The 26,152-nt window shown below is 35.3% G+C and overlaps 1 protein-coding gene and 1 long non-coding RNA gene across 5 annotated transcripts in view; one reads left to right on the top strand and one right to left on the bottom strand.

Annotated features, from left to right (window-relative positions):
* Window positions 1-26,152, bottom strand: part of LOC150102393 (uncharacterized) — a 191,058-nt gene that overhangs the window by 141,724 nt on the left and 23,182 nt on the right. The window lies entirely within an intron of this gene.
* Window positions 1-26,152, top strand: part of LOC150102394 (neuroglobin-like) — a 40,116-nt gene that overhangs the window by 10,299 nt on the left and 3,665 nt on the right. For all 4 annotated transcript variants that reach the window (XM_090398872.1, XM_090398871.1, XM_090398873.1 and 1 more), the window contains exons 2-3: window positions 19,422-19,613; window positions 23,962-24,193. In XM_090398872.1, the coding sequence (XP_090254998.1) occupies window positions 19,459-19,613; window positions 23,962-24,193 (387 nt within the window). In that variant the 5' untranslated portion in view covers window positions 19,422-19,458. The remainder of the gene's footprint in view (window positions 1-19,421; window positions 19,614-23,961; window positions 24,194-26,152) is intronic.

Here is a 26,152-nt window from a genome sequence, read left to right as displayed (position 1 = left end):
ATATTGTTTATTATCGATAAAATTATACAGCTTAGTATAATTCAAAATTACTTAAAAATAAAATCCATTCGTTTAATTTTAATTAAAGGAATGGATTTACAATTTTTGGACATTACAATTAAATCCTTTAATTGTAATATCCAAATATTTAAAGAGACGGAGTAAACACGATAAGCACTACGAACACTCTACTACTGCGCAAACTGCATATAAACAACAGTGGAACTGCACGACGGACAGTGCCACATTACGCTAATAGCTGCATCTCACTATGACGTGCATAAGCTTGTGCGCGTAGCAATATGACACTGTGGTAAACACAGTGCTGCTAGCGTCCTTCGCCCTCCTAAGTGCTACAAGATGGATTTTTATTATTTTTTATACAAAATAAGATAATTGTATAGGATTGTTGATGATGAAATTAAATAGTACAAGCAAATATAAATAAATTAATAAATATATTTATGTAGCGAGAAAAACTGGGGATGCTGCAGTTCCGCAGTGCCTATGCACGAGCCGCCCCTGTTTATTATATAATGTTTGTTTGTGTGTGTGTGTGGGGGGGGTGTTTCTATGACAATCACAACCAGATTGTCCGGAAAGCTACTTAGAAAGCAAATATGAAACTGTTTGAAGCCATCGCAGTCCTCGAGTAGGTAAGATGGTGATCGGCGCTGAAAATCAGCTAAAGATTTGCAAACATTCATGCTACGGTGGAATTCGAATTCACATCTTGTGCGTTCGAAGACACCAGGGAAAAAAAATTGAATTTTTTAAAATGAAAGTTTGATACAGCCTTCTTTAGACAATACCATCACTCTTTATTTCATTGACGTTCAATAGTGAACTTTAGCTGTGTGTGTATAAGAAGTTTATTCTGTCCAAAAATTGAAATAATTCTGTTTCATAAGTAGAATTACTTCAATTTTTGGACAACATAAATTCCTTATATACAAGCATCAAGTTCACTGTTGAACGTAATTCCAACAGCAGTCTTCCCTTTCTGGATACCTTAATAATCCGTAACTTTACAGGCAATACTGAATTTTCTATTTACAGGAGATTTTCCTTCACTGGCGGTACATCCACCCAGCTTTACATCACCATTCATCACAAAAGACAAGTATTATCAAGGGTCTTGTTCACGGAGCTCGCACAATTTGTTCCTTGGATTCCCTTCTATTAGAATTCAATAAAATAAGATCATGTTAGCGTCTAATGGATATAATGAAACCACGATCAAAAAAAAAAAAAAATCAATAATTATCATTCTCCAGCCAGACTACAATCTGATGTTAAAGGATTTCCATACCTTCCCTTAATGGGACTTCTGAACAAATAACGCACTTTCAAACCAGCACTGGAGTTGTTTCCTATTTACCAAGCATAAATTATCACCTCTACCCTTATTGGTGATGATCGAGTGCCTCGTTCTCGCCGACTTTGCTATTGTGGACAGACTGGCCGTTCTGCTAAAATCAGAATACAAGAACGCCAAAGACTCATAAGATTTTTAGAATCAGATGGTTCTGGCCTTGCTTCTCATGCCATTGGCATTAAACATAGAGTTCAGTGGAATTAAACCAAGATCACTAGAGTAGATTTAAATTCGATCGTCTATTCCTTGAAACTTGAGAAACGTTAATCAATCGGACTGCATGCCTACCTCAAAGTTTTGGAAAGTAATCCCCATAAATATAAATTGTTCATAATATATATATATATATATATATATATATATATATATATATATATATATATATATATATATATATATATATATATATATATATATATATATATTGAATGTTTTAACCACTAGCTTTTTGCATTCTCCCTGAATGATGCTCATGTTACAGTGATCGAAATATATATATATGTATAAGAATTGGCATCAAATTCTAATTTGCCTTACCTGTTCATCTTTTTTTAAATATATTACTATTTCATTAAATGTTCTTGGCACTGTTGGAATGTAAAGACGTTCCTTAGTATAATCCTTCCCCTTCTCCTCCACACACACAAACAACGAAGTCTTGTTGGGCATTATTGAGAGATATTGTAAACTAAAGAACTGTTTTTCTTTTTTCTTGAGGATCCGCCTATTTTGAAGATTACCCATTTTGCTGAATTCGCAGATACAGCGCCAATCTGTGGCTAGAAGAAATTTACCGCTTTAACTAGTAATTAGATGCTATTCTGCCATTTCTTACTACTTCTATAGTAATCTTTTAAATATCTTATAAGGAAAATGTCTGGGAGGATGATGAAGGTTAAATATCACTCTATTAGCTTAATGTTACTTATTTATAGTTTACTAGCCGGCCTGGTTGATCGAGTGGACAGAGCCGCCGACTTCAAACTAACAAGGCTGCGGGTTCGAAGGTTCTAATCCCCTAGCATAGACGTTTATAAAAGTCTCTAAATGGCAGATGATTTTTACCGTTCGATATGAGACGACTATTCTACTTACTGGAAAGCCAGAAGTGGTATAAAAATGTTTTACAGTTCCCGGATTATCTAGAGCAAGGTTCCCCCAATTGTGTAAACCTTAGCCCACCTACAATACTAAATGTGTTGGACATTATCAATCTTTCATGCATGAGAATGAAATAAAAAATTAAATGATTTTATCCTCGTATCAGTTTCGTTGACTTGAAATTTAGCATATTACCGAGTTTTGTCTGATTTTTGTAAAAAATTAAACTTCAGTTTCACTTCTTCCTCTGTTCATATTTTTTTATAAATTCATTCAGGTTTCCATTTAAAATATGTTTATATTTTATAAATATTAGTCTTAAATCTTTAAAACAACCTAAGGACCACTCATATTTATAACGGCACACATTTCATCACAGAGGGAGTTACCGATAGGTGATAACAGTTTTAGCAGTATATAACTGATCATAAACTTAATGTCTTGAATTAGAAATCCATTTTCTTATTTTCAGAAAAAAAGGTGCCCTTGTGGGACATTTGTTGATCAATTAATTAACATTTAATAATATGGATTAAATGTAAGCGTAATGCAAACTTACAGGCAAATCACTTCCGAAGTTGTGGAAGGAAAGTAAAAGCCTTGTTTTCATCTTCAAAGTGCATTTTGGCACGGAATATAACCGTGCACGTTTTATTATCTTCTAAAGTTTGCGCACTACTTCCGAAACAGCCACCCGTTTCCATAGAAACACCATCAGTACCGAATCAATGTTGCGTGTTTGAACCTTCGGCTGTATACTTACGCCAAAGTGCTCACTAAGAAAGAAAAAGATGCAACCGGAAAGGGGAAAGATAAGCAGAGTTGGAAGTAACGTGAAAAGTGGCCGGAGATCTGGACCTGAAAAGAGCAAATAACGTAGAAGTGATGGGCAGCCGAATGGTCATTCGTTGAGCTACAAACAGCAAAAGACACGTTGTTAGCGCATTGTTTTCGTCTTCGCCTCGAAAATGTAATCGCCAATTAGGAATACATTCTGACGCAGAATTTGTAACAGGTGCATTCATCTGTTATGCTTGGTATCTCAAGAATGTACAGATGTTACTTCCTGAATCATTTTTCTACAGAAATCGTCCTAGAAAAGAGGTGGAAACTTTTATCTTCTCAAAAACATATAGCAAGTTTGGTACATGTAGGCAGATGTCAACTAAGGTTAAGCATAAATCACTTTTATGCTCAGCTGTTATTTGCAGATATAACAAGTAAGGAAATAACTGTAGACAAGAATGTAAAAAAAAAAAAAAAGCATTTTGTAATAGCATTCTTGTATAGCGAAACGATTCGTTGTCATAGCAACTGATTTAACAGCATTTACGTACTGTGGATATAATTTTATTAGGCTTAATTTTGCCAGTAAAATGATAAAATTCAATATTGTTTTCTAAATACTAAATATCGTGAAGCTAAAGAAGACTCATTTCGAAAAGTCTGATTATTGCTAAAATAATCATTTCAAATTAGTTATAGCAACTGTAATGTTCAGAAAATAAGTAACGCAACACCATGGCGACCGGTTATTTAAATTTATTTAGATGTAATATATTTTACATTTATTTAAATTTAAATTATATTAAATTAATTCCCATTTAAAATAATAGGACACTCAACTGTTATACCTACGTCTCGCGTATCCTTCAGTAGCCGAATACAATGAGAGTAGTATGGTAGGCACTTCTGACCAGATCAAGATAAGATACGGAATCGTGGCGTCATGAGATTGGAATCTTAGGAATTTCCCTGGGGGCATATGTGTCAGTGACGTGAGTTCTTGTGTTTTGGTTCGGGTATGGAATTATGGGTGATGGTAGAGATAAGGATTCGTGTTGTGATTGGTGGTGCACTTCTGACCAGATCACGATAACATAAGGAATCGTGACGTGAGTGTGTGTTGTTATCAGATGTAGATAAGTGACGTCATTTGTTAGTTGTAAATAAGTGACGTTGTTGTTTTGAATGGAAAGGGAGATATATTAGTGTATAAGGAATCGTGTCGTGATTGGTGGGACACTTCTGACCAGATCAAGATCAAAATAAGATCGGACATAAATGTTTGTTGTTATAGAGTTTGGAATTTCGCTGGGCCCTCGTCTGTCGGGAATATCACATGGTGTGTTTGATGATATTTAGAGATAAGAATCGTGACGTTATGTGTTTGGAATATCTGGGGAACATATATCTCTCTGTGATATCAAATGTATTTTGGTATGGCTATAGAACTGTGGGCAATGTTTTTGAGATAAGATATCTTGGAATTTTCCCAGGGTGACATACATCCGTCATTGTCGTCATGTTTTGTTTGGTTGTCTATAGATGGGTGTACTAATTTCCAATACATTATGCGGTATTTCTTTCCTGTTAAAGGGTAGGAATTCTTAGAGTAGATTAGAGTCTAGTGGCTGCTGTGTTTTTCGAACTTTTCTGAATAATTTAATTATATGCTGGTGTCCCTCAAACACACATACACATTAAACATGAAAAGTCACTAATGTATCCATGTTGATACTCTAATATGTACCCTATGATTATTCTTATGGAAAAAAAAACTATTCAGTGATAGAATTACGCTTACCAAAAGATACGAGCAGTAATTATTGAAATTACAATTATCAATTGTTATGTTCAACTTAAAAATAAATTTAACTTACATTTCTTTTCCAGAATGGGAACAACTTGGTACTATCTAGGTTTTCTGAATATTCCAAATTGTTGATTTTTAACATATATTCACAGAACACAACACACAAGTCTGAAAATGCAGTTCACTTTTTCATTATAGGTTACTGTGGCTAACATATATTCACACCACAAAAACACACAAAACATAGGAGTTGAAAGATATTTCTGTAAATAACCAGAAAAGCTAGTTGACTACTTCATTTAGATTACTATCCGATTGGTTCTCTGTATTAATTCTTTCCCACAGTTGCTCATGCTATGATTTCCCAAGCTTGGTGGGAAAGTCTATGCGCTGTTTAGTTTAGGGTAAGTGTTATTTCCGGTTTCGAATTCCGAATGCTGTTAGAGTATGGAATTCTGACAAGTGAAATTATCATTATTTTTTTTTTTCAAATTCATTGGTTATTTTCTGTATTTTACTTTTAAAATTCATATTCTAACAGAATAACTGAACAAAATTAATAAATATATAAAATGTATGTGAATTTATTTTCAACACTGTAGATTTCTCATTAAGTCTTATCTTAAAGATATCTCTCTTATCCGGTCGCCAAATTGTTGTACGTAGGTGAGAAATCATGTTTTGGTTCGAACTCTTGGTTGCCGTGGGAAATTATTTCTGTAGTAAATTAATGCTTACATTTATTTTTTTTAAAAAAAAACCAATATGACTATTAATTTTACCTTCAATTCCTTGTGCTCGTAAACCTATTTCTGTAACTGGAATTAATTTATTTCATTTATTTTTTTAGCATTAGTAATTTTAAGTAACAGATATGAGACAAACAAGGTTTTGAAATCTGCGCAGCGTTTTTCTACAGCAATCTTTTAAAGAGTTTTAGTAACGTGTCGTTGGTTTAAAATATCTAATGGCTCTGTAAAATAACCAAATTTTAACAGTATTGTGACTTTTCAGGTGAAATCTTCTCCACTAAAATTCTGGCTATTAATTTAATACCTGATTATTCCTTTTGCTTCCAAGAGTTGACAGTTTCATGAAATATTTGAGGGCTTGCATGAACAAATAAGACTTTTAATTCAATGAATAAAAAAAAACTCTCTGGTTACTTTGTGGCATGAAATTTCACAAGAAAAAAAATATAAAAAGGTTATCGTCTTTCTTAAATTTGTATAACACATCAACGACACCCAATTTGTTTATTTAAATTTACACATTTTATTTGAATGAAATATTATTTACAAATTGTATTTACTGAATCTAACAATACAGAAAATAAATAAATTGAAAAATACATCAAAGGTTCTTTCCCATGTTTGTGGAAAGAATCTTTGGTGTATTTTTCAAAGGTTCTTTCCCATCATTGTGGTTTTTGACAATGTGACTCTCATCTGAAAGTTAATTTTTCATTTGGTGATCGTTGGAAATTTGTTACTATAATAAAATTAAGCGTTGCATATTTATTTTTTTGAAACCAATACATATACTTCTGAGAATTATTAAAAGCACAGAATCTTTCGTTATGTTTCCAAAAGCATTTAAAAGTGCACGTTATGTTTTCACGTTTTTGGCATCCAATTTCATTTAAATCAAGAACAGGCATCCCTATTAACCTCCGTTAATGTTTTTGATTTTTCTCTTCCTTTGGCAAGTAATATTTGATATTTGCATGTTGATTCTATCATCCAATTTCTTAGTTTGTCCAGAAATAGTGAACCAATTTCCCACTTCAGCTGATGGTTATATTTTATTAAACAAGAATTCTGTTTTTTTTTAACTCTTTCAGGTAATTCTTTCCAAGTACAAGGTGATTTTGTGAATGCATATCTTACAATAATTGCATCAGAAATACAAATTTCTTTAGGAAATAAATTTGAACTCTTATTCAAAAGAAATTGGCAATGAAGTATCTCAATGATAACTGAAAATTCGTATTTTTCACCCACTGTCGATTTTTCATAATCGTTTTCCTTCATTCTTCTTCTTCTTAGATTACTTCATATGGCACCACAAATAAAGTTATTTATTTACTGATTATTAGCTCTAATCGTATATTTTATGTTAATATTCTGTTAGAAAATTCTAAACAATTAGAACTTTTCACAAACTTTCAAAGAATTTTTGTGTCACCCATTAATTTTACATTACCGAACACAAAACACCACAACACAAAAACAGCAGCTGCAGTGGATGAACGATGAAGTATTTTATCCTCAAAAAGTGCTTTTGATGTTAGACCATGTGACTATTTCTCTCACTCATATGTCCGAAATTGTTGGGATGGGCAAAAAAATAGCATTAGGTGGTGGAAGTGAAAAGGTCGTCAAGAGGGTGACAAAGGTCTTCCCTGCAATACTCCCCCCTCTCCTCTAGAAGATGTCTGCTCAGCCTCGTGGAGATGAGCGAGCTCATCATTTTCAGATAACTTTTGAGGAGAGGGGGAGGAATAGGGTTAGGTGGGGGAGCATTGCAGGGAAGACCTCTGTCACCATCTTGACAACCTTTTCACTTCCACCACCTAATGCTATTTTTTTCCCCATCACAACAATTTCGGACATATGAGTGAGAGAAATAGTCACATGGTCTAACATCAAAAACTTTTTGAGGATAAAATACTTAACATAATGACAAATAATATAGAATACCCTTTGAGCCACAGAGATAAGATTTGCCCTATGATGTCTCAAAGTAAGATAATCCCACATCAACATCATATCCAACAGCATGTAGAAACATGTCCGTGAATCATCTGCACGAAAGTTTCATTTTGGAAGGAACGGTCAGGGTTAAAGGTCAGGTAAGCAGTACTATAAGGAAAAACAAACGTGTCAAGTGTCTTTGCAGTTATGGCAATTCGTTCATCCCATGCAGCTATCATATTGTGTTGTGGTGATTGGTATCCAGGAAAGTAAAGTAAGATAATGGGTGAGCCACAAGTCATTCAAATTGTCTTTCTTCAGGAAAAAAGCAGGAGACAAAACTCTTCACCTAGCTCTAAAAGGATGGAAACCGATTATTATTTTAGAAGACAGGTACATTGTGATGTATTTATCCAGGACCACTTGGGAAAAGTTATGCAGGAAGTGGTCTGATATCCTCGGCTACTTGCAAAGAAGAGTTGACTATGAAATGGACCTCGGTGATTGTTATATTCTGAAATGCAAAGATGGGGAAATAATACTTGATGATATAGGAGCTGATGGAAGTAAAGTTTTTTCTATTAGTTGTGAAGCTGAGAGATTTTCACCAAAAATGTACGACATTGATAATCATTTACTAATTTTGGAAACTAAATTACCACCTATTCGTATCATTGGGAAAATTATTGCTAATCATTTAAATTCATCAATAGTAAAATTAGACTTTCAAGATTTTATCCAATTCGATAAAGCTTCTTTATTTTGGGACATTTACGAACATTTTACAAAAACTGTTTGTGTATATTTGCTGACAAAAGAATACACAGAATGTTTGGGGAGGCATGGTGTCATTTCCAGACTGACACAATATCAAATGTATGGAAGTGTGGTTAACATGTTATCTGATTTAAAAACTCTTTTGCGTGACCAGCTATTTTGATGTAATACAACCAAGAAACAGTGAGTAACAAAAATTTTATTCATTGAACTCTTTTGAAAATGTTAAGAGTCTAACTAAATATTGTGAAATATTTTAGGTAATTACATGTTTCGAATTTTTCTCAGTGAATACACTTGTAAATAGTATTTCAGCAAAATAAAATATGCATTTGTAAAATTAAATGAACAAAGATGTGTGCTTTTGTTGTTATCTTATTCTGATTAGAAGTTGATATTTAAATCCACAACTTAATATCTTAATGCAATTCTGTTTAATTATTTTTTTAAAAAAATCACAACTGTGAAATTAATGCCTGGAACGGAGAAAAAGAAGTGTTGAAAACTGATATCCATGTATTGATTAGTTTAGAAATTGTCAAATGCTACCTAATGACATTGTTTGAGTTATCTGAAAACAATTCGATCACATAATCGAATATCCGGTCTGTTAGAATTTGCTTGTTTTACAGAGAGAGACAGAGAGAGAGAGAGAGAGAGAGCAGATAATTAACCCAAAACGTGACTTTAATTCTTAAAGTTTGGTATAGAAAAATGCTTGTACTGTCCAGATAACACATATACAAATTTTACCTTTCCCCACACAAAGTAAGATAAAAACACACCAACAGTATATCCAGCAGCATGTGAAAACATGTCGATGAGTCATCTGCACAAAAGGTTCATTTTTGAAGGAATGGTCAGGGTAGGGCATGGTAAGTGTAAACAGTACTATAAGAAAATACCATAGTCGAGTGACTTTGGACTTAAGGTAATCGTTCATCCACTGCAGCTGCTGTTTTGTGATTTGTGTTTGGTAATGTAAAAATAATGGGTGAGCCAAAACTTCTTTGAAAGTTTCTTTGTGAAAAGTTCTAATTGTTTAGAATTTTGTAACATAAAATATATGATCAGAGCTAATAATCAGTGAAATAATAATAATAATAAATAACTATTTATTTGTGGTGCCATATGAAGTAATCTAAGAAGAATGAAGGAAAACGATTATGAAAAATCGACAGTGGGTGAAAAATACGAATTTTCAGTTATCGCTGGGATAATTGATTGCAAGTTTCTTTTGAATAAGAGTTCAAATTTATTTCCTAAAGAAATTTGTATTTCTGATGCAATTATTGTAAGATATGCATTCACAAAATCACCTTGTACTTGGAAAGAATTACCTGAAAGAGTTAAAAAACAGAATTCTTGGTTAATAAAATATAACCATCAGCTGAAGTGGGAAATTGGTTCACTATCTCTCGACAAACTAAGAAATTGGATGATAGAATCAACATGCAAATATCAAATATTACTTGCCAAAGGAAGAGAAAAATCAAAAACATTAACGGAGGTTAATAGGGAGGCCTGTTCTTGATTTAAATGAAAGTGGATGTCCAAAATATGAAAACATAACTTGTACTTTTAAATGCTTTTGGAAACATAACGAAAGATTCTGTGCTTTTAATAATTCTCAGAAGTATATGTATTGGTTTCAAAAAAAAATAAAGATGCAACCCTTTATTTTACTACAGTAATAAATTCCCGACGATCATCAAATGAAAAATTAACTTTCAGATGAGAGTCACATTGTCAAAAACCACATGATGGCAATTCCACAAGCATGGGAAAGAACATTTGATGTATTTTTCAATTTATTTATTTTCTGTATTGTTAGATTCAGTAAATACAATTTGTAAATAATCGTCACTGACACATATACCCCCAGGGAAATTCCTAACATTCCAATCTCAAGACGTCACGCCCACAATGACGTCACGATTCCTTATCTTATCTTGATATTGATCTGGTCAGAAGTGTCTACCATAGTACTGATGAGAATATAGTATTCTCTCATTTAAAAAAAAAAACGTTAGGCAGGCATTGAGGATATATGTTAAAAGATGTATGAAATGGTATTTCAATAGTAATGCAAACGGAGTATGACGTGAGCGACTATTTTAGGACTGCTTAAATAAATAATCGTATGCGAAATTAGTCAGGCTAATTTATAGGCCAATAAATATAAATAATCATAGGAGGTTGGCTATCTTTACATGTGCAGCATAAGAACGCAGCAATCAAAGATCATCTGCACTGCAATCATTTGCTACTCTGCTTTCTTGTGTGTGCGTGTGCGTCATATTACATTAGTTGTTGAGAAACTAGGAATTGCTTCCTAGTTTCTCAACAGAATTCAGGTATGAATATTTTACTCTTTTTTTTTTATTTTTTTTTTTAACAAATGAATTGGTGACAAGCCTTCGCCTTTTACAGCATCCAGAGAAGAAACGAAGGATGTGCCCATCAGTCTGTTACTGTCAAGGTTTGACAAATCCTCCTGACACAAATGTGCCTCTTCTCAAGTCATTTTTCCGATATGGAGGATATGATACAGAAATAAATTGTCCCTATTGAATTGTCCCTTTTATGCCATCGCTTGCGTGACGAAGATAGAAAAGATTATTGGAATAAATGGATGGTAAATGATGGTGATCGAAACCTTTACTGGAGTGGAACCAATAAAGTGAAAGAGAAGATGAATTGCTAGCGTGGAGTTCAGCACAATACGTTGCCTGGCAACAAAAAGCCGTAAAGAACAAAGGGTATTTATATATATAGGAGAGTAGGTCAGTTTTAAATGGAAGTGGCTGATAATAGTTCACGTGTGATTTTTGTGTACTACGATTAATTATCAATGAGAGTTTTGCGTGGTGAAGATATTTTTGCGGTTTGATAAATGAAATAAAACTTATCTTCATTTGACTTATCTTACTTATGAACAAGCCAATTATTCCGATGGTTCGTGAATGAATTTTTGAATAAGAAAAAAATGTTCTCGATTTCAGTATGCTGGCTTACTTCAAGAAAGTCGTTCTAGCTTGATAACCTCTTCAAGGCTTTTTTTTTCAAAACTCTTAACCAACTTGAAAACAGTTATCCCCTTACTTATTCCATCACTTCATAACATTCAGGTCGTTTAGCGTTCGCTATGCCCACAATATTACAACGCACAGCATTCCGGAAAGGTTTAATTTAGCTAGAAAACGGAGTCTAATGATTACTCAATTTTTTCAAAAAAATGTCTACCTGGAAGAACAAAAATAATACATCCAACTTTCATTAAAAACGTACCTTTTAGAGCTATTGTATTCGGACAACATTAATTAGTACAGTAGCAGAACTACTTTATTTTCGGTATAGTCTCTGCAAAAGCGCATGGTTTTATGTTAAAAATGCATAACTGAGAGAAGATTTGCATGCAGCTTCTGTTGACTCACAAGGGCGGAGACTTAATTACTGGGCACATCGTTATTAGAAAAAAAAAATGTTAAATGCATAAAACATAATGGTTCACAATGCAGTACAATACCGTACGTCATTATATATACCAAACTTCACAGTTGATTCCTTGAGTGATTTTAAGGGGGGGGGGGGGGATGCGGTGTTCATATACTGGCGTAGAGATATGGCAACTGTAAAAAAAAAAAAAGTGACCTAAGATAGAATAGTCTAAATGGGAGATCTAGCTGATGAGGACTTCCTCAACAGTTTTGACCATCTGGGATAGTGATAGTTCAGATAATGGAAAGAAATGGGGTGTGGGAACTCCATCATGAAATAAAAATACATAACTGAATGTTTATGCCCGGTATCTAAACTACATGGGAAAACTGTGTTAGACAATATAAGTTTTAACTTCGACCAGTTTCGTGTGCATTGCACGAGTAGTACACTTCTTCAGGAGGGTAAATTACAAAAAAAAAAAAAAAAAAACTAAACAGCTATGATGACTGGGTTTTGTAACAAGCAAGCTAAGAGTAACAGTGATACATTATGTTTGCAAGAGATTAATAATGAATGTTGCACGCGCGATTCACTTCGTATTGTGATGGAGAGCGATGCGATCTATAGAATGTCCGAGATGTGCGTGCGCCAGGTTTATGATAAAAGATGACTGAACCTAATGTAGAATCATTCCTTGTTTCTTAACACTGATTACGGTTACTAATATTTCGGATGATTTTTCGAATGATCCTTTACGTAGAAATTATAATCAATGGAAGTCATTTCTGTACGCTGTCATAATACTTGATGTTGTGACTAATATTTACTGTTAGTCCTGAGTTTTTTCCCTCCAAGTCTTTGATGTGTCATGCGTATCTCACCTAACCGGCCAGTTTCCCACATAATAAATTCCACATGAGCAGATGATCTTGTATAGTTCCCCCCCCCCTTTTTTTTAGATGTGAATGGGGAAGTTTTGGAATGCAAAGAACACTTCTCTTAACAGCGGAGAAAGTCGCTTTTATCCCTTGTTGACGTAATATCTTTAAGAGATCTTGTCAGTGGCGGAAAAAAATAAGCTAGTCGATACTGCTCCTCTATATAAACTTTTTTATGTTCATCTATTTGTCTAGGGAACTCCTCTAGAATGCCCGCTACTTTTTTTTTTCCTCTAACCCTTTTTGGAAAGATAAGATTGAGGCTCAGGTGTTTGAGTTCTTGGCTTCTTCTCTCAGAACTCGGGAAATATTACACTACTCTTAATTAACATAACAAAATATTTTTCCATGAACATTTATTTTTAAGAGTGTTTCCGAAGGCGAATATTTGGTATAATATGCATTCTGGCATGCATATTCCGAGTATCCAATAGAAATTGATCTACCGCTCAAAAGGTCCACACACTGTGCAAATTACTCATGGCTGTAAAAACATCGGTTGCAACCACATCGGTTCATTCCTGTTTTTCAATTTTCTTTGGGTTAGCCACATCCTGAGTATCCTTCGAGATGGTAGGTCATCATTGTTTAGATGACTCTTTGAGATGGAGCTGTTCGATGATTTGAAAGTACTCAATCGTAGGCGAGGGCGGCACGTTGGCTTAATGTATCATCCTAGCACTATGGGCATAGTTTCAAGAAACAAGAACCATTACTGGAAGAGCTAGCCAAGGTAGTTTAAGCACTACGTCAACTAGAACAGCAAGACGGAACGAACCCTACAATATCCTGTCGTCAACTGCCTCTTAAGATTGCGGCGGCCACAGGTGAAAACATTTCCAACCGGATTGTGTTAAGAAGGCTCAACTCAAGTGAACACAAGGAAGTCCGTTGAACACGTGGCTTGGAGCTCTGACAAGAGGGAACACGAGAACTTTGACGAGAATCTTACGGAAGAGGCAGTGTTCTCGTGTGGGGGCTTGGAATTAATGATCAACGGTCGCATGCCTCTTATGTTTTGATAGGAATACCGAAATGGCGCAGAGGTACCAAGAACACATCCTGAAACCCTATCTGCAACTTTGTAGGGATGGGGTTGGCCAAGATGTTCTTTTCATGCATGACATTGTCACTGCCCATAGCGTTCAAGTGGTGGAGGAGTATCTTGAAACTGAAGAAATTCAACGGCTACCGTGGCCAGCGCTCTCACCAGACTTGAATTCGATCGAAAACGTGGCGGTGTGCACACTTTGACATTTCCAGGACATTTGATTGAGCCTGGAACAAACGCTTGCTTATCAAACTACCCATCTTTTGGTCTAAGCTAACGCTATGCAACTGGATCGTCAATTTCTTCTAGGATCATTCACTTTGTATGATAGATGGTTTCTTTCTTCAAACTTCGCAGCGATGTCGGAGCATCCAGGACTAAGTCATTTCGCCCACACTCTTACTTGTATTCATAAATAACCTTCTATCGATAACTTTAAATCCTCGCCATAGTTTGCCTATGAAAATATTTTTTATTTCTCTCTTTCGCTTGACAAATCTTGCAGTGATCGTATATCCCAAGGGCCAAGATCTTTGTAATCAACGCTGACTCCTTGCCACATTTCAATAAAGTGAGGTAACCTTGTCGATGCCATCGAAACACAACGTGCTATTTCGTGCAAGAAAGACCAAATTTACTTCCTCTCACATTCGATAATACTTAGATCTCTTTCTGGACTGATTCACACCTATAGCTTCTCCTGGTATAAGCAGTTATGGTTTGCTTAGCCCAAGCAATTGGGTGTCCTTTTCTATTCACGATAATAATAATACTCTTCATCTGTACAACTCCTACCACTGTATAAATCCCAAATATGCTTTACATTAGAACATTGTTCTTACATTTGGTGCGGGAACAACATTCTAGAAAAACTCTATAAAATGTTTGATACTATACATAAGAGGGAAATCATTTAAATGCTCTCTCTCTCTCTCACACAGACTGGAGCTAGTCACATCACACTACCATACAAAATGAAAGAAGGGGTGCAAAATTGGTTTTGTATGTTTGAAGCTCGACAGAATGTATGTTGACCAACCGTTACATGTTTATAGGTTTAAAGTTAAGTGAGGAATGTAGAGCATTTCTGGTCTAGTTCAGCGGAACAGCGCTTATGAAAATATCTATAGAGAAGGCAAAAGCAGAAACATTACTTCGAGCTTCAACCATACAAAACCAATTTTGCACCCCTTCTTTCATTTTGTCCACCACTGTTCATTGGAATAGCCTTCCCCAGACAGTTTATCCCCCCCTTTGGACTACAATTTAACGTTATTCACAACACACATCAACAAGTCCCATCGTTCTCCTTGCCCAATCTTGTCCACCCTACACACACAGAGCACTGATTAGCCTTAAAGTTTTTCAGCTTCTCATGTCTAAAACTGATATTTAAACAAATAAAAAACTATTATGTCGTGGATAATATTTTCACTTTGCTATCAACAAAGTGAAATTTCCACGGTGTAATGAAATGTTTGGAAAAGTTAGATGGTGGAGGAGTTTCATACACGTAGTCGGGCCTAAGTTACAGTACATAAAATCATGTTTAGTCTTCAAAACTAACGCGTTATTACATGGAATGAATAATGTGAAATATAGTTCAGCAGTTAGTGAAATAATACACACTTCAATGCGACGTTTATTGCTAACTACATTAACGAAATGTTGGTTATTATAAACATGAAATATTGGGAAATAGTTTTTCGCACCGAATAAATTAAAGTACGTGTATGTACAAGTTCGACTATTTATGCAATTTTATTCTTTGTCTATTCTGTGCTACTGAATTAACCTTCGACATTCTAGGCAACTAATTATTTTCCAATCTTTCTTAACATCAAATACTTTGTAAAACAAAGTATTTGATGTATGTTGATAAATAAGAGAAATATGTCAAAAGAATTTTTTTAAAAAAGCAGTTGATGTCAAAAGAAAAGGGGGGGGGTGAGGGGAAAGGCCTGAATGCTATTGTATAGAAGTAGCGCATTCGATATCTTTGTCCTCACTGTGGAGATAACTTATTTATTCCCACTAGCCACGATCGATGTAGAATCTTGACTATGATTAATTCAACTTGCATCTCTTTTGTGGATCAATTAAAATTATCCATATGACGAACACGTTGTTTGATTTAATAAAAATGAATTCGATAATAAAAATATGAAATAAATTTCTCTATTTGCCGTCTAATTTTGTGAAAATGTTACATTATTTTGGCAGTTTAAATCCCAGATTTAAACTATTACAATAAGTTTTCGTTTTGATAATTTTGGAGAATTGTGAATTCTAGCTATAAGAGTCGCAGTTGCAGAATTTGGAACCTTTTGATATTCTGATAGCAGTATAATGATTTTAACATACATTCAAGCACGAGTACACAGAGCTGTATATAAATTTATGGGGAGGTGTTCCTAATAAAGTAGTCACTCAGTATGCATGTATGTATATATACATACACAATAAAATCCAGTACTGTAGACTAAGCTACAAATTCCTTTCACTTACGTTCATTACTGAACAGAATAAAAAACACGATGCAAAAAGATAAGTTGACGATTTAACTTCATTGCGAATATCTTGTACACAAGCAAGTATACAATGAGCTGAAATTCACTCGCCTATTATCAATGCCATGTTACAATGTTCAAATCATCAACTTTTAAATGAGTTCCGCCGATTTCTTTACAGTTAAACCCACCACAAGCTATTCAATAGGATGCATCGTCATCTGTCTCTTTTCCAAGGACAAACGTAATTAAAAAGAGCTAAATCTGGCATACCTTTTATTCTGCATTTGTGAAGAATTTGAAATGTTTTCTCCTTAAAATCCATTACCCAAGACGTTTCAAGACATAAACATCTTCAAAAATGAAACACACAGCTCCTTTCAATAGAAAAAAAAGTTAAGGGATTTCTATATTATTTAAATCTAAGATATTATTCTAGATTTGAATAACAGTATTCATTTTTACAGCAATAATACTCTCCCATTCCCTTCAACATAATAAAAAAAAACCTTATTTTAATTGCAAATGGAGACTTATCTCCTTTGTCTTTTGTTTATATTGCGAACGATCAGTTAGATAAATATAATTAGCCTGCTTTGCAACGTAAAACGGCTTGTTATTACTGGAGTACATTAATTCTTTTATTCATTCATTCTGGACAGCTTTCTTTCACAGCAATATCAAAGTAAATTTAGTGCAATAATAATCCCTAATTATGTATATTATGTATACGAAATCACCAATGTTAAAATAAACTTCCAGAAGCGTGGTATGTAAGTGTGAACACTCCATCTAAAGAACTAAATTATTATTATGAACCACGACGTATAGGACTCATCGGGGGATGCCCACTCTGCACAAATACCTTATTTACATCACGATCATTTATTTTCACTTAGTGCGTAAAATAACATTAACAAATTTTGGGAATAAACAATTTAGCTCACACAGTTCCTGTCATTCTTCTTAAACTCATTCACTGATATTGTACTCACTGACACTTGCCAAGAGACGAATCCGTTCTCGCTCCCGCTGTTGACCGCTCTCTTATTCAACTTCCATGAATGACTTCTCGTTCTTTTCCTTCCTGTCATGTATTGGAAATCTCCTCTGCATCTGTCCTATTAAAAACCTTCACGAAGTTTTGTTTCTATCATTCTTCTTCCCCCCCCCCTCATAGATCAATATTGCATCCTCTCCTGGAATCATCTTTGTTATTTGCTTTCGCACCTATTTTTAATGTTTTATCAGAAAGGATTCGGGTTGCTTTCATCATGCTAGCAATGTCGCCTGGTTAGCGCATCCGCTCTCCAACAGGCTGATGATTCGAATCCCGCAGAGGAACTGTTGATTATGGTTGTCTTTAAGTGTTTGCGAATTTCAGTGCCCGGTGTGAGACCATCCCTCCCAGCTGACTGAAGAAAGTGGCCTCTAAAACGGGGTGGTTTCCGGATTATGTAAACAATAAATAAAAATATATAAAGTTAATAAGATATATTAAAAAATCCTCAGTCTAACCACGATATTAATGTACTATAGATTTACAAGAACTTTCTTGGGTGGGAGTCACATGGAAAAAAAAAAAAAAAAATCCAGGGCCAGAGACTAGTGACACGCAATTTACAGCCTATCCAAAGTAGTTCAATCCCGCGGTAGGATCCATTTCCACAAAGGGGGGGCTCAGACGACATGAGTGTTGCTGCCTTATAAGCATATATTCCTTACATGGAGGGATGCCAACTAGATCTCCAAATGACAGACGACTTTCACCGCCGCCGTGCTTATGGGAAACGTTAAGTGGTTATTGCCATGTTTGCTTCCTAGAGATGGAGTCCAGTTTCTGTCTCTCACCACTTCTTCACACATGCAGTGTCGTGGTGGCTTTACCAGCGCGCTCTTTGCGCGATGGTTGATTAACCAGGGTTGGCTGCCAGATGGTACACTGCACTGCACCTGTGGTAACGACTCGGGAGGCTTCGGTCGACTGACAAATAATCTCCGCTGCTGCTTGTTCTGTCAGGTGGTGCCTGGGGGAAGGGGGTTACCGAGTACATCAGCTTGCATGGGATACTGTTGTGGCCATGCTTGGAGTCTGGGCATTTCTTGTGTGGGAGCCATGTCCAAAAGCCTTTCACCTCTGCTAGGGTTCCCTGGTCTAAAAGTTTTTCCATTATTCCACCACCTCAAAAATAATTAAAATTAAAAAAAAAGCTCAAAAAACATCAAAAATCGAATGTAAAATTGGATAAAAGAAACATAAATATCTGAATAACAAAAATGTCACCTTTAAATCAGTCATATTATATTATTAATTTTTTTATTTAATTAAATATTAACCAACCAAATTCGACTTTAATGATTGATTCTTAATTGATAAATATCTCTGATCATTATTTGAAATTATTACAGTTATCTTTTATGTAGTCTTAATGTCCTTATGTTCATATTTTATGGGGATTATTTCTCTCAACCACCACTCTGTCTCCCGCTGTTCGCCTGGATATAACAAGAAGTTCCCAACCATTTCACACTCTAAACGAACTTTCTCGTTATTGCAGCCTTTGCTCTTCCTCCAACACATTTCAAGCAAATGCCTACAGGCGGTAAGCATCACATCGAACGAGAGTGTCAACATTCGCTGAAAGAAGTGAATACATTACTGCATCGGAGAATGTCACTTCCATGCAGTAAGTGCTTGAGTTACTGGATTATCCTGAACTATTCCTTCAAACTCGGCATCGTACGCAATGTTGCGTGATGATATTTTCCTTCAGTGATGCGTAACAAATACGAAGAAGCGCATAAACCGCAGAGCGAAATGTAGTACAGTTTAACGTCAAATAAAATAGCTATATTTGTACACTAAACGACGCATTATTAGACTCACCTACAATTTTTTTTTCTTACTTTATTGTTCTTATTTTCTTCAGAAATCTTTAATCTGGCCGGGAGGAGAAGTCCATCGTAATGGGTTGCAGTGTCGGAAAGCAGACGGTGTTAGGAGGCTCTGTGGACACCCAGCTCACGAAGAATCTGACCTCTCGGCAAATAGAACTGGTGAAATCTTCGTGGTCTATTGTTAGTGAGGATCTGGTTGGAACAGGAACCGTCGTGTTTCAAAGGTGAATCATTTTAGATGTAGTCAGTTAAGTTCGTGGAATATTCTTACTACAGGGTGTCCCAAAATTCACGCAAGAAGTAATTTTGATAGAAAACACAGGTTTTTAATTAAAAATTGTAATTTCTTATTGATTCATAAAGTATACAGTATAGGGTTATGCATGGAATAGCATATCGGGTAAATGACCTCCACGGCTTTGCTGGCACATACGCACTCTTTTGTCGAAATTTTCCATGACCGTTTTGCATAAATGTGGCTGAATTTCGTTGATATACCGCTCAATTTCCTCCTTCAAGGCGTGGGTGGTCGTGGGCTTGTTGGCATAAAGCTTAGTCTTCAAAAAACTCCAAATCAAAAAACCCCAAAGAAAAAAGTCCAACGGCGTTAAGTCACATGATCTGGGCGGCCAATTCTGATCACCAAAACGGGAAATTACACGACCAGGAAATGACTCATGCAGTAATTGAATTGTTTCTCGGGCTGTATGGCATGTGGCACCGTCTTGTTGAAACCACATGTTGTCCACATCCATATCTTGCAATTTAGGCACAAAAAACTGGATTATCATGTCGCGATAGCGAGCACCATTAACTGATATTGCCTTACCAGCCGCATTTTCGAAGAAGAATGGACCGATGATGCCTCCATCCCAAAATCCGCACCAAACAGTGACACGTTGTGGATGCATTTGTTTCTCAACAATCACTCGTGGAGTTTCTGAATCCCAAATGCGACAATTTTGTCGATTAACGAAGCCATCAAGATGAAAATGAGCCTCATCGCTAAAGACGATTTTGTTCGAAAAATAAGCATCCACTTGTTGTTGTTCCATAATCCATTTCAACGAACTCTCTTCGCTGTGTGCGCTCCATTTTTAATAACCCTGAACTGTCAGCTGTCACGCTGTCTTTTTTTTTTCTCTCGTTGGCAACACTTTACCGCACAAATAGCGCTAAATTTAAATCTTGCGTGAATTTTGGGACACCCTGTATTATTAGTTGTTCGTTTCCCTTTTAACAGGAGATCTGAGTACGCATAGATCTCACTTCATCCACAACAATGCAAACCGCCGAAGATAACACACGCTTAATAGATATATTACCTTACAGCTTTAGTTGCTTCGTAAGTAATCCTAACCAATGCTCAATGCCCATAGAGTGACAACGACTTAAACTTCAAGAAGTATTAATCGTCGCACACATGCACTATTATTTGCCAATTTTATCTCAAACTTACCTATACTACACTCTCTCAATCAACATGTCCCTGGTTTTGTTGCCAGGCAACGCACTGTACTAAACTTGATGGTAGCAATTCATCTTTTCTGTCGCTTTATTAGCTCTACCCAATAAGGATTTCCATCTCCATTAGTTACCTTCCATTTATTCTAATAATTTTTTTTTATGTTCAGAAAGCATAAAAAGGAACGGTCCAATAGAACCATCAAGAGGATTTGCCAAATCCTGGCAATAAAAGACTGATGGGTACAGCCTTCGTTTATTTTCTAGAAACCTATAAAAGCAGGAGACTTGCCACCCATTAATTTGTAAAAAAAAATTGAAATGGTCCCAGTTGAAATGTTACGAAACTGGGAAGAAAATAGTTAAATCCATAATTTGAGGCGGTTGCATTTCTGTATCATATCCTTCACATTGAAAAATGACTCCGATAAGAGACACATTTATGTTAGACATGGTTTTCATCGATTTAGAATTTCGTATGGAATACTGGAAACAAGAAAGTGTCCTTTCTTGTTTCCAGTATTCCATAGCTTCTTCTCACGAATCCTGTAGCCTATTAAGTTTTGATGGCTACACAAAGCTCGTTCAGCTAAAATTGGAAACTGAAGTATTTACTGTATTTTTCACTTAATTCAGAATATCAGGATGGTAAGGAGCACCTACTTCTTAAGGCAATCATTATGAGGTGAAAGTTTACTTCACAATCTTCATAAACAAACATATTAACTTCGAAATAAATTAGACTACGATATGTAACCAACCAACATCTTCTACAGACTCTCCTCTTCCACAGTTTCTCCGTAAAGCAGTCGATATTCATGAAGCTCGCTGATTAAAAGGATCTGTCCTGTTGCGGTATGAGAGAGAACCTGCATAAGAATAAAGATAAATTAGGCGATCTCTTACGGAGATAGAAAGATTTTCTATCTCATCCAGAAATTTCAGATTTGTCATCTTACAAAACATCCAAACCAGCCAGAGAATACACTCAAATTTAAATATAGCACAGTCGTCCCTAAATCAACTAATCAACTGTGCATCCTCTCCACTTTTGCGCAATACCCTTCCTATTTGTTTATAATCTTCAACAACTTTACATAATAACTCTCAAGAGCAGTCAACCGATTTAAGGTCAGGAGCAAAGTGGTTCTCCGCGTATTTCATGTGCAGCAGAATTTATCAGTTTTAGACAAGGTAAAAATATAATGTCTTGAGAACAGGTGCAGTTAAGAACATTATATCGTAAGATCATGGCTTCAGTTTCTTCTGCGCTAATTCAACCGTCTAAGTGTTCCAACCTGGAGATATTCATATCTAACGAAATGCTTATTTATCCTTTCTTCTCAATCCTCAATCTATTTCTTATTAAGATATAATTCCACTTCCTTTTATTGGTTGATTAGTTATTTGTTTGTTTGTTGTCTGGAAATAGCCACAAGGCATATAAAGGCTATTCGAGTCTAGTACATGCGTCATATCTGTCAGTGGCGTGTGGAGAAGATTAGTTTGCCTACGAGTATTTTGAGAGGAAAACCTGTATCCCAGAGTGAAGATCTCAGTCGCATTACCACTGCTTTAGTTCGAATAACTCGATTTTCAACGGATAGGATCATATTGATAAGTTGCTTACTTGCTTTTATACTTCAGTTAGCATTTCTCAATGGGGTGTCAACTAAGAACGTGAACTTGAAAGGTTCATCTAAAATATTTGAATATCTCAGATGAAAGGAAACAGTTCAATCTGATTCTTCCTCTTCTTATGGTGCCATCTTCTATCGAAGGTCAGTGACCCTCTTGGAGAACAAACTACGTTCTTCTGTTGATCTGAGCAGTTGTACGCTGTTCTTCTTTCCTGTCCACGTCTTCATGTTGTCAAACCAAGATATTCTTTTTCTTCCTCTGGCTCCTTTGCCATTGATTCTTCCTATCAAAATGGTTTGTAGAAGCTAATATTTGCCGTTTTTCATGATGTGGCCAAGATATTATGTTTTTCGTTTCTTGATTGTTTGTATTTTGGCTTTGCCAATGAATTGTAAGACATCCTCCTTGGTTATTTTTTCTGACCATGATATCTTTAGCATTCGTCTATATAGTCACATCTCAAAAGCTTCAATTTTCTTGATGGTTACCGCCTTCAATGTCCATGTCCAGACTCGATAGAGCAAAATAAACCAGACGTAACATTTCAGCATTCTGCATCTGACTTCTATGTTTAGATCTTTATTGCAGAATAATGTTCTCATTTTCATGAAAGACTTCTACACAACTATAATTCTTGTCTTTATATCTATTTCAGGATCCCACCTTTCATTAAGCCAGCAACCTAGATATTTATACCTTGACACTCGATCGATATTTTTCCCATTGAGTGTCAGTTTCATTGATGAGGTTGGATGTTTGCTGATGACCATGTATTTCGTCTTGTTGATATTTATATTTATTCCCATTCTTTGGCTTTCTATGTATATTCTGTCAATGAGTTTTTGGAGATCCATGATGTTATCTGTAATTAGCATGGTGTCATCTGCATATCGTAGGCTGTTAACAATCTTTCTATTTATTGTGATTCCCTGTGGACATTCTTCCAATGCCTTTTTTAAAGATTACCTTTGAGTCTGATTCAATCTAAATCTGATTCAATATTATTATTTTTGGACTATACTCTTAAGCACTTTAGTCAGTAAGGTTGTTCTGAGAGTGCATTTTAATAACATAATTATAATATAATGATGTGGAATGCTTACATTTATATAATATGTTTTTAGATTTAAAAAATAGCGATTTATGATAAATAAAATACAGTCACACAACATCGATTTGATGTTATGCACTGCACGGTTTATTATTTCTTAGTGCAAGTAAACCGTGCAGTGCATAACATCAAATCGATCTAAAACCATAAAACAAACTCTTTTTAAATGGAGATATCTGCTGTGCTTCAACTGTTTTCTAATATGCTTTTACTGCACCAGAAAATCAATTTTGCTTCAAGCACTTTTACATACATACACAATGCATAAATAAATCATGTTCTTTATTATTTTGTAATGTGACATAGCATGTGATTTCTTTACATTAATAATAATTTCATGTCTATTATTTTCCAAGACTTCTCATGAGATATCCAGAGTTGTGCAAAATGTTTAAGAAGTTCATGACCCTACGGGAAGATGGAACTTACGACTGGGATATGGAAGGTCTTCAACGACATGCGTTGTTAGTAATGCAAGGACTGGAAGCTGCTATAGAAAACTTAGATGACAGCGAAGTACTGGCTGGTATTTTATTAGAACTGGGGAGGAAGCACGGTCGATTCAATGTCCAGGAGGATATGTTTGATGTAAGCATTATAAATCAACCTACCATCATTTATGATTAAGTAATTGTAGAGAATATCATAGGATAGATAAAATATTGTTTTTAATCTACTATTGTCTTTGGTAATGAATGAGCTTAAAACTGTTTTCAATTTAGTGCCACATTCGGTGGCAGGTATTTTCGCGACAAGCTGACAAATAATATTAGTCATACACAACCTAGAAAATTTCCCCTGCATACCATAAAAATAGTTTCTTATGCGCTACGGCAAACAAGCGTGGGGGGGGGGGGGAGAAGATCCTTCACAGTGATATTTGGTAGGTTTAGGTTATGTCCATAAACTTATCATCCATCATCAACAATAACTTTTGGAAATAAAAAAAACAGAAGGGGAAAAGTTCGGACACTTTCTGATTGGTTGATCCATTTCTGACAAGCGGAAGTTCTACTCTGGTTTTTTTCATGTTTCTCAAAATAAATAAATAATCATAATAATATTTAATAAGACAAACTTTATGGTAATTTGCTACTTTTCTAAAACATTCTATCAGGCTCCTATGGCAGTTACTGTAAGAATAATTTGATCAAAGCAAGAAGTAATTTTGTAATCTGAAAACGAATGGGGACCCTGAATAAGGCAATATTGCATGCAGAATGTTCTTGCCATCCATTTGCAATGGATGACAAAAACATTCTGCATGTGCATTTCGTTCCGAACCACCATTCTCAAATTTTCTGTACCATTCATAAGGTCTAGTTTTAATCACAGGTTCTTCCTCATTATATGCTAGCTCTAACATTTTAGAAATTTCAGAGGATCTTTTTCTCAATTTGGTCTAAAGTAGGGATGCACAGACCGCGGCCCTCCGTTGATTTGCTGGCGGCCCCCCCCCCCTCACCGTGTATTATTTTAACTTTAACAAGTTACACGATAGGTAATTTTTAAAAATGGTACATGCGTAAAGCAAAGTAGCTGTGACGTCACGATTGCCTGTCTACTTACGATAATCGGTTAGTAATAATGTTAACAAATTTTATAATTCGTCTATTTGTCATATGAGTATTTTGTTTTCGTAGGTGCGGTTGCTACAATTAATTATCACCCCTAGGAAACGGTAAAAAATAAATTCTACAATGGATAAAGCAGGGCCAAGTAAGAAACGCAAATTACAGGATGAAAAACGGCAATTTCAGGAATTGCTGGACCAAAAATATGGTTTTGTGCAGTCGTTTAATAATATCGTGTGCTTGATTTGCAAAAGTGCTGTAGCCATACCAAAAGAATACAATATAAGGAGACACTATGAAAGTCTGCATTCTACATTTTCAAATCTACCAAGAACTACGTAAACAAAAGATTTCGTTTTTGAAACGAGAATTGACAGATCAGCAAGTGATGTTTACAAAACCTATTCAAGATTCGGAAATCGCAACAGAAATAAGTTTTGAAATATATCGCCTTATAGCAAAAAGGTGCCGACCATTTACAGACGGAGATTTCGTTAAAGATCGCCTTGAGATAGCTGCTAAAAAAAATTTCTCCTGAATCAGCCAAAAATGTTGAGAAAATTCAGTTAAACAGGATGACTGTGCAAAGAAGAATTACTGCAATGTCGGAAAATGTAAAGGACCAATTAACATCTTATTCAAAGAAATTTGCCTATTTTTCATTAACTATTGATGAATCAACTGACATTACTTCCACAGCCCAGTTGTTAATATTTGCACGTGGAATAACGCAAGACTTTGAGGTAAGTGAGGAGCTGATTGGAATGAGTTCATTGTGAGATCAAACAAAAGGTAATGACATGTGCACTGGGCTTTTGGAACAGTGTTCCAAAATTGATTTGGATCTGACAAAATTATCAGGTATCACGACTGACGGAGCTCCTTCCATGATAGGAGCTAATTCTGGATTGGTAACATTATTGAAACAGCATTTGGGACGGCACGACGATGAGTTGATACAATTCCACTGTAT

This window comes from Typopeltis vanoorti, chromosome 10 (genome assembly GCF_054136105.1).
Source record: "Typopeltis vanoorti isolate ZY-2024b chromosome 10, IOZ_Tvanoo_1.0, whole genome shotgun sequence".
NCBI lineage: Eukaryota > Metazoa > Arthropoda > Arachnida > Uropygi > Thelyphonidae > Typopeltis > Typopeltis vanoorti.
The sequence above is the reverse complement of the archived record's forward strand: the minus strand, read 5'-3'. Positions and strand labels throughout refer to the sequence as shown.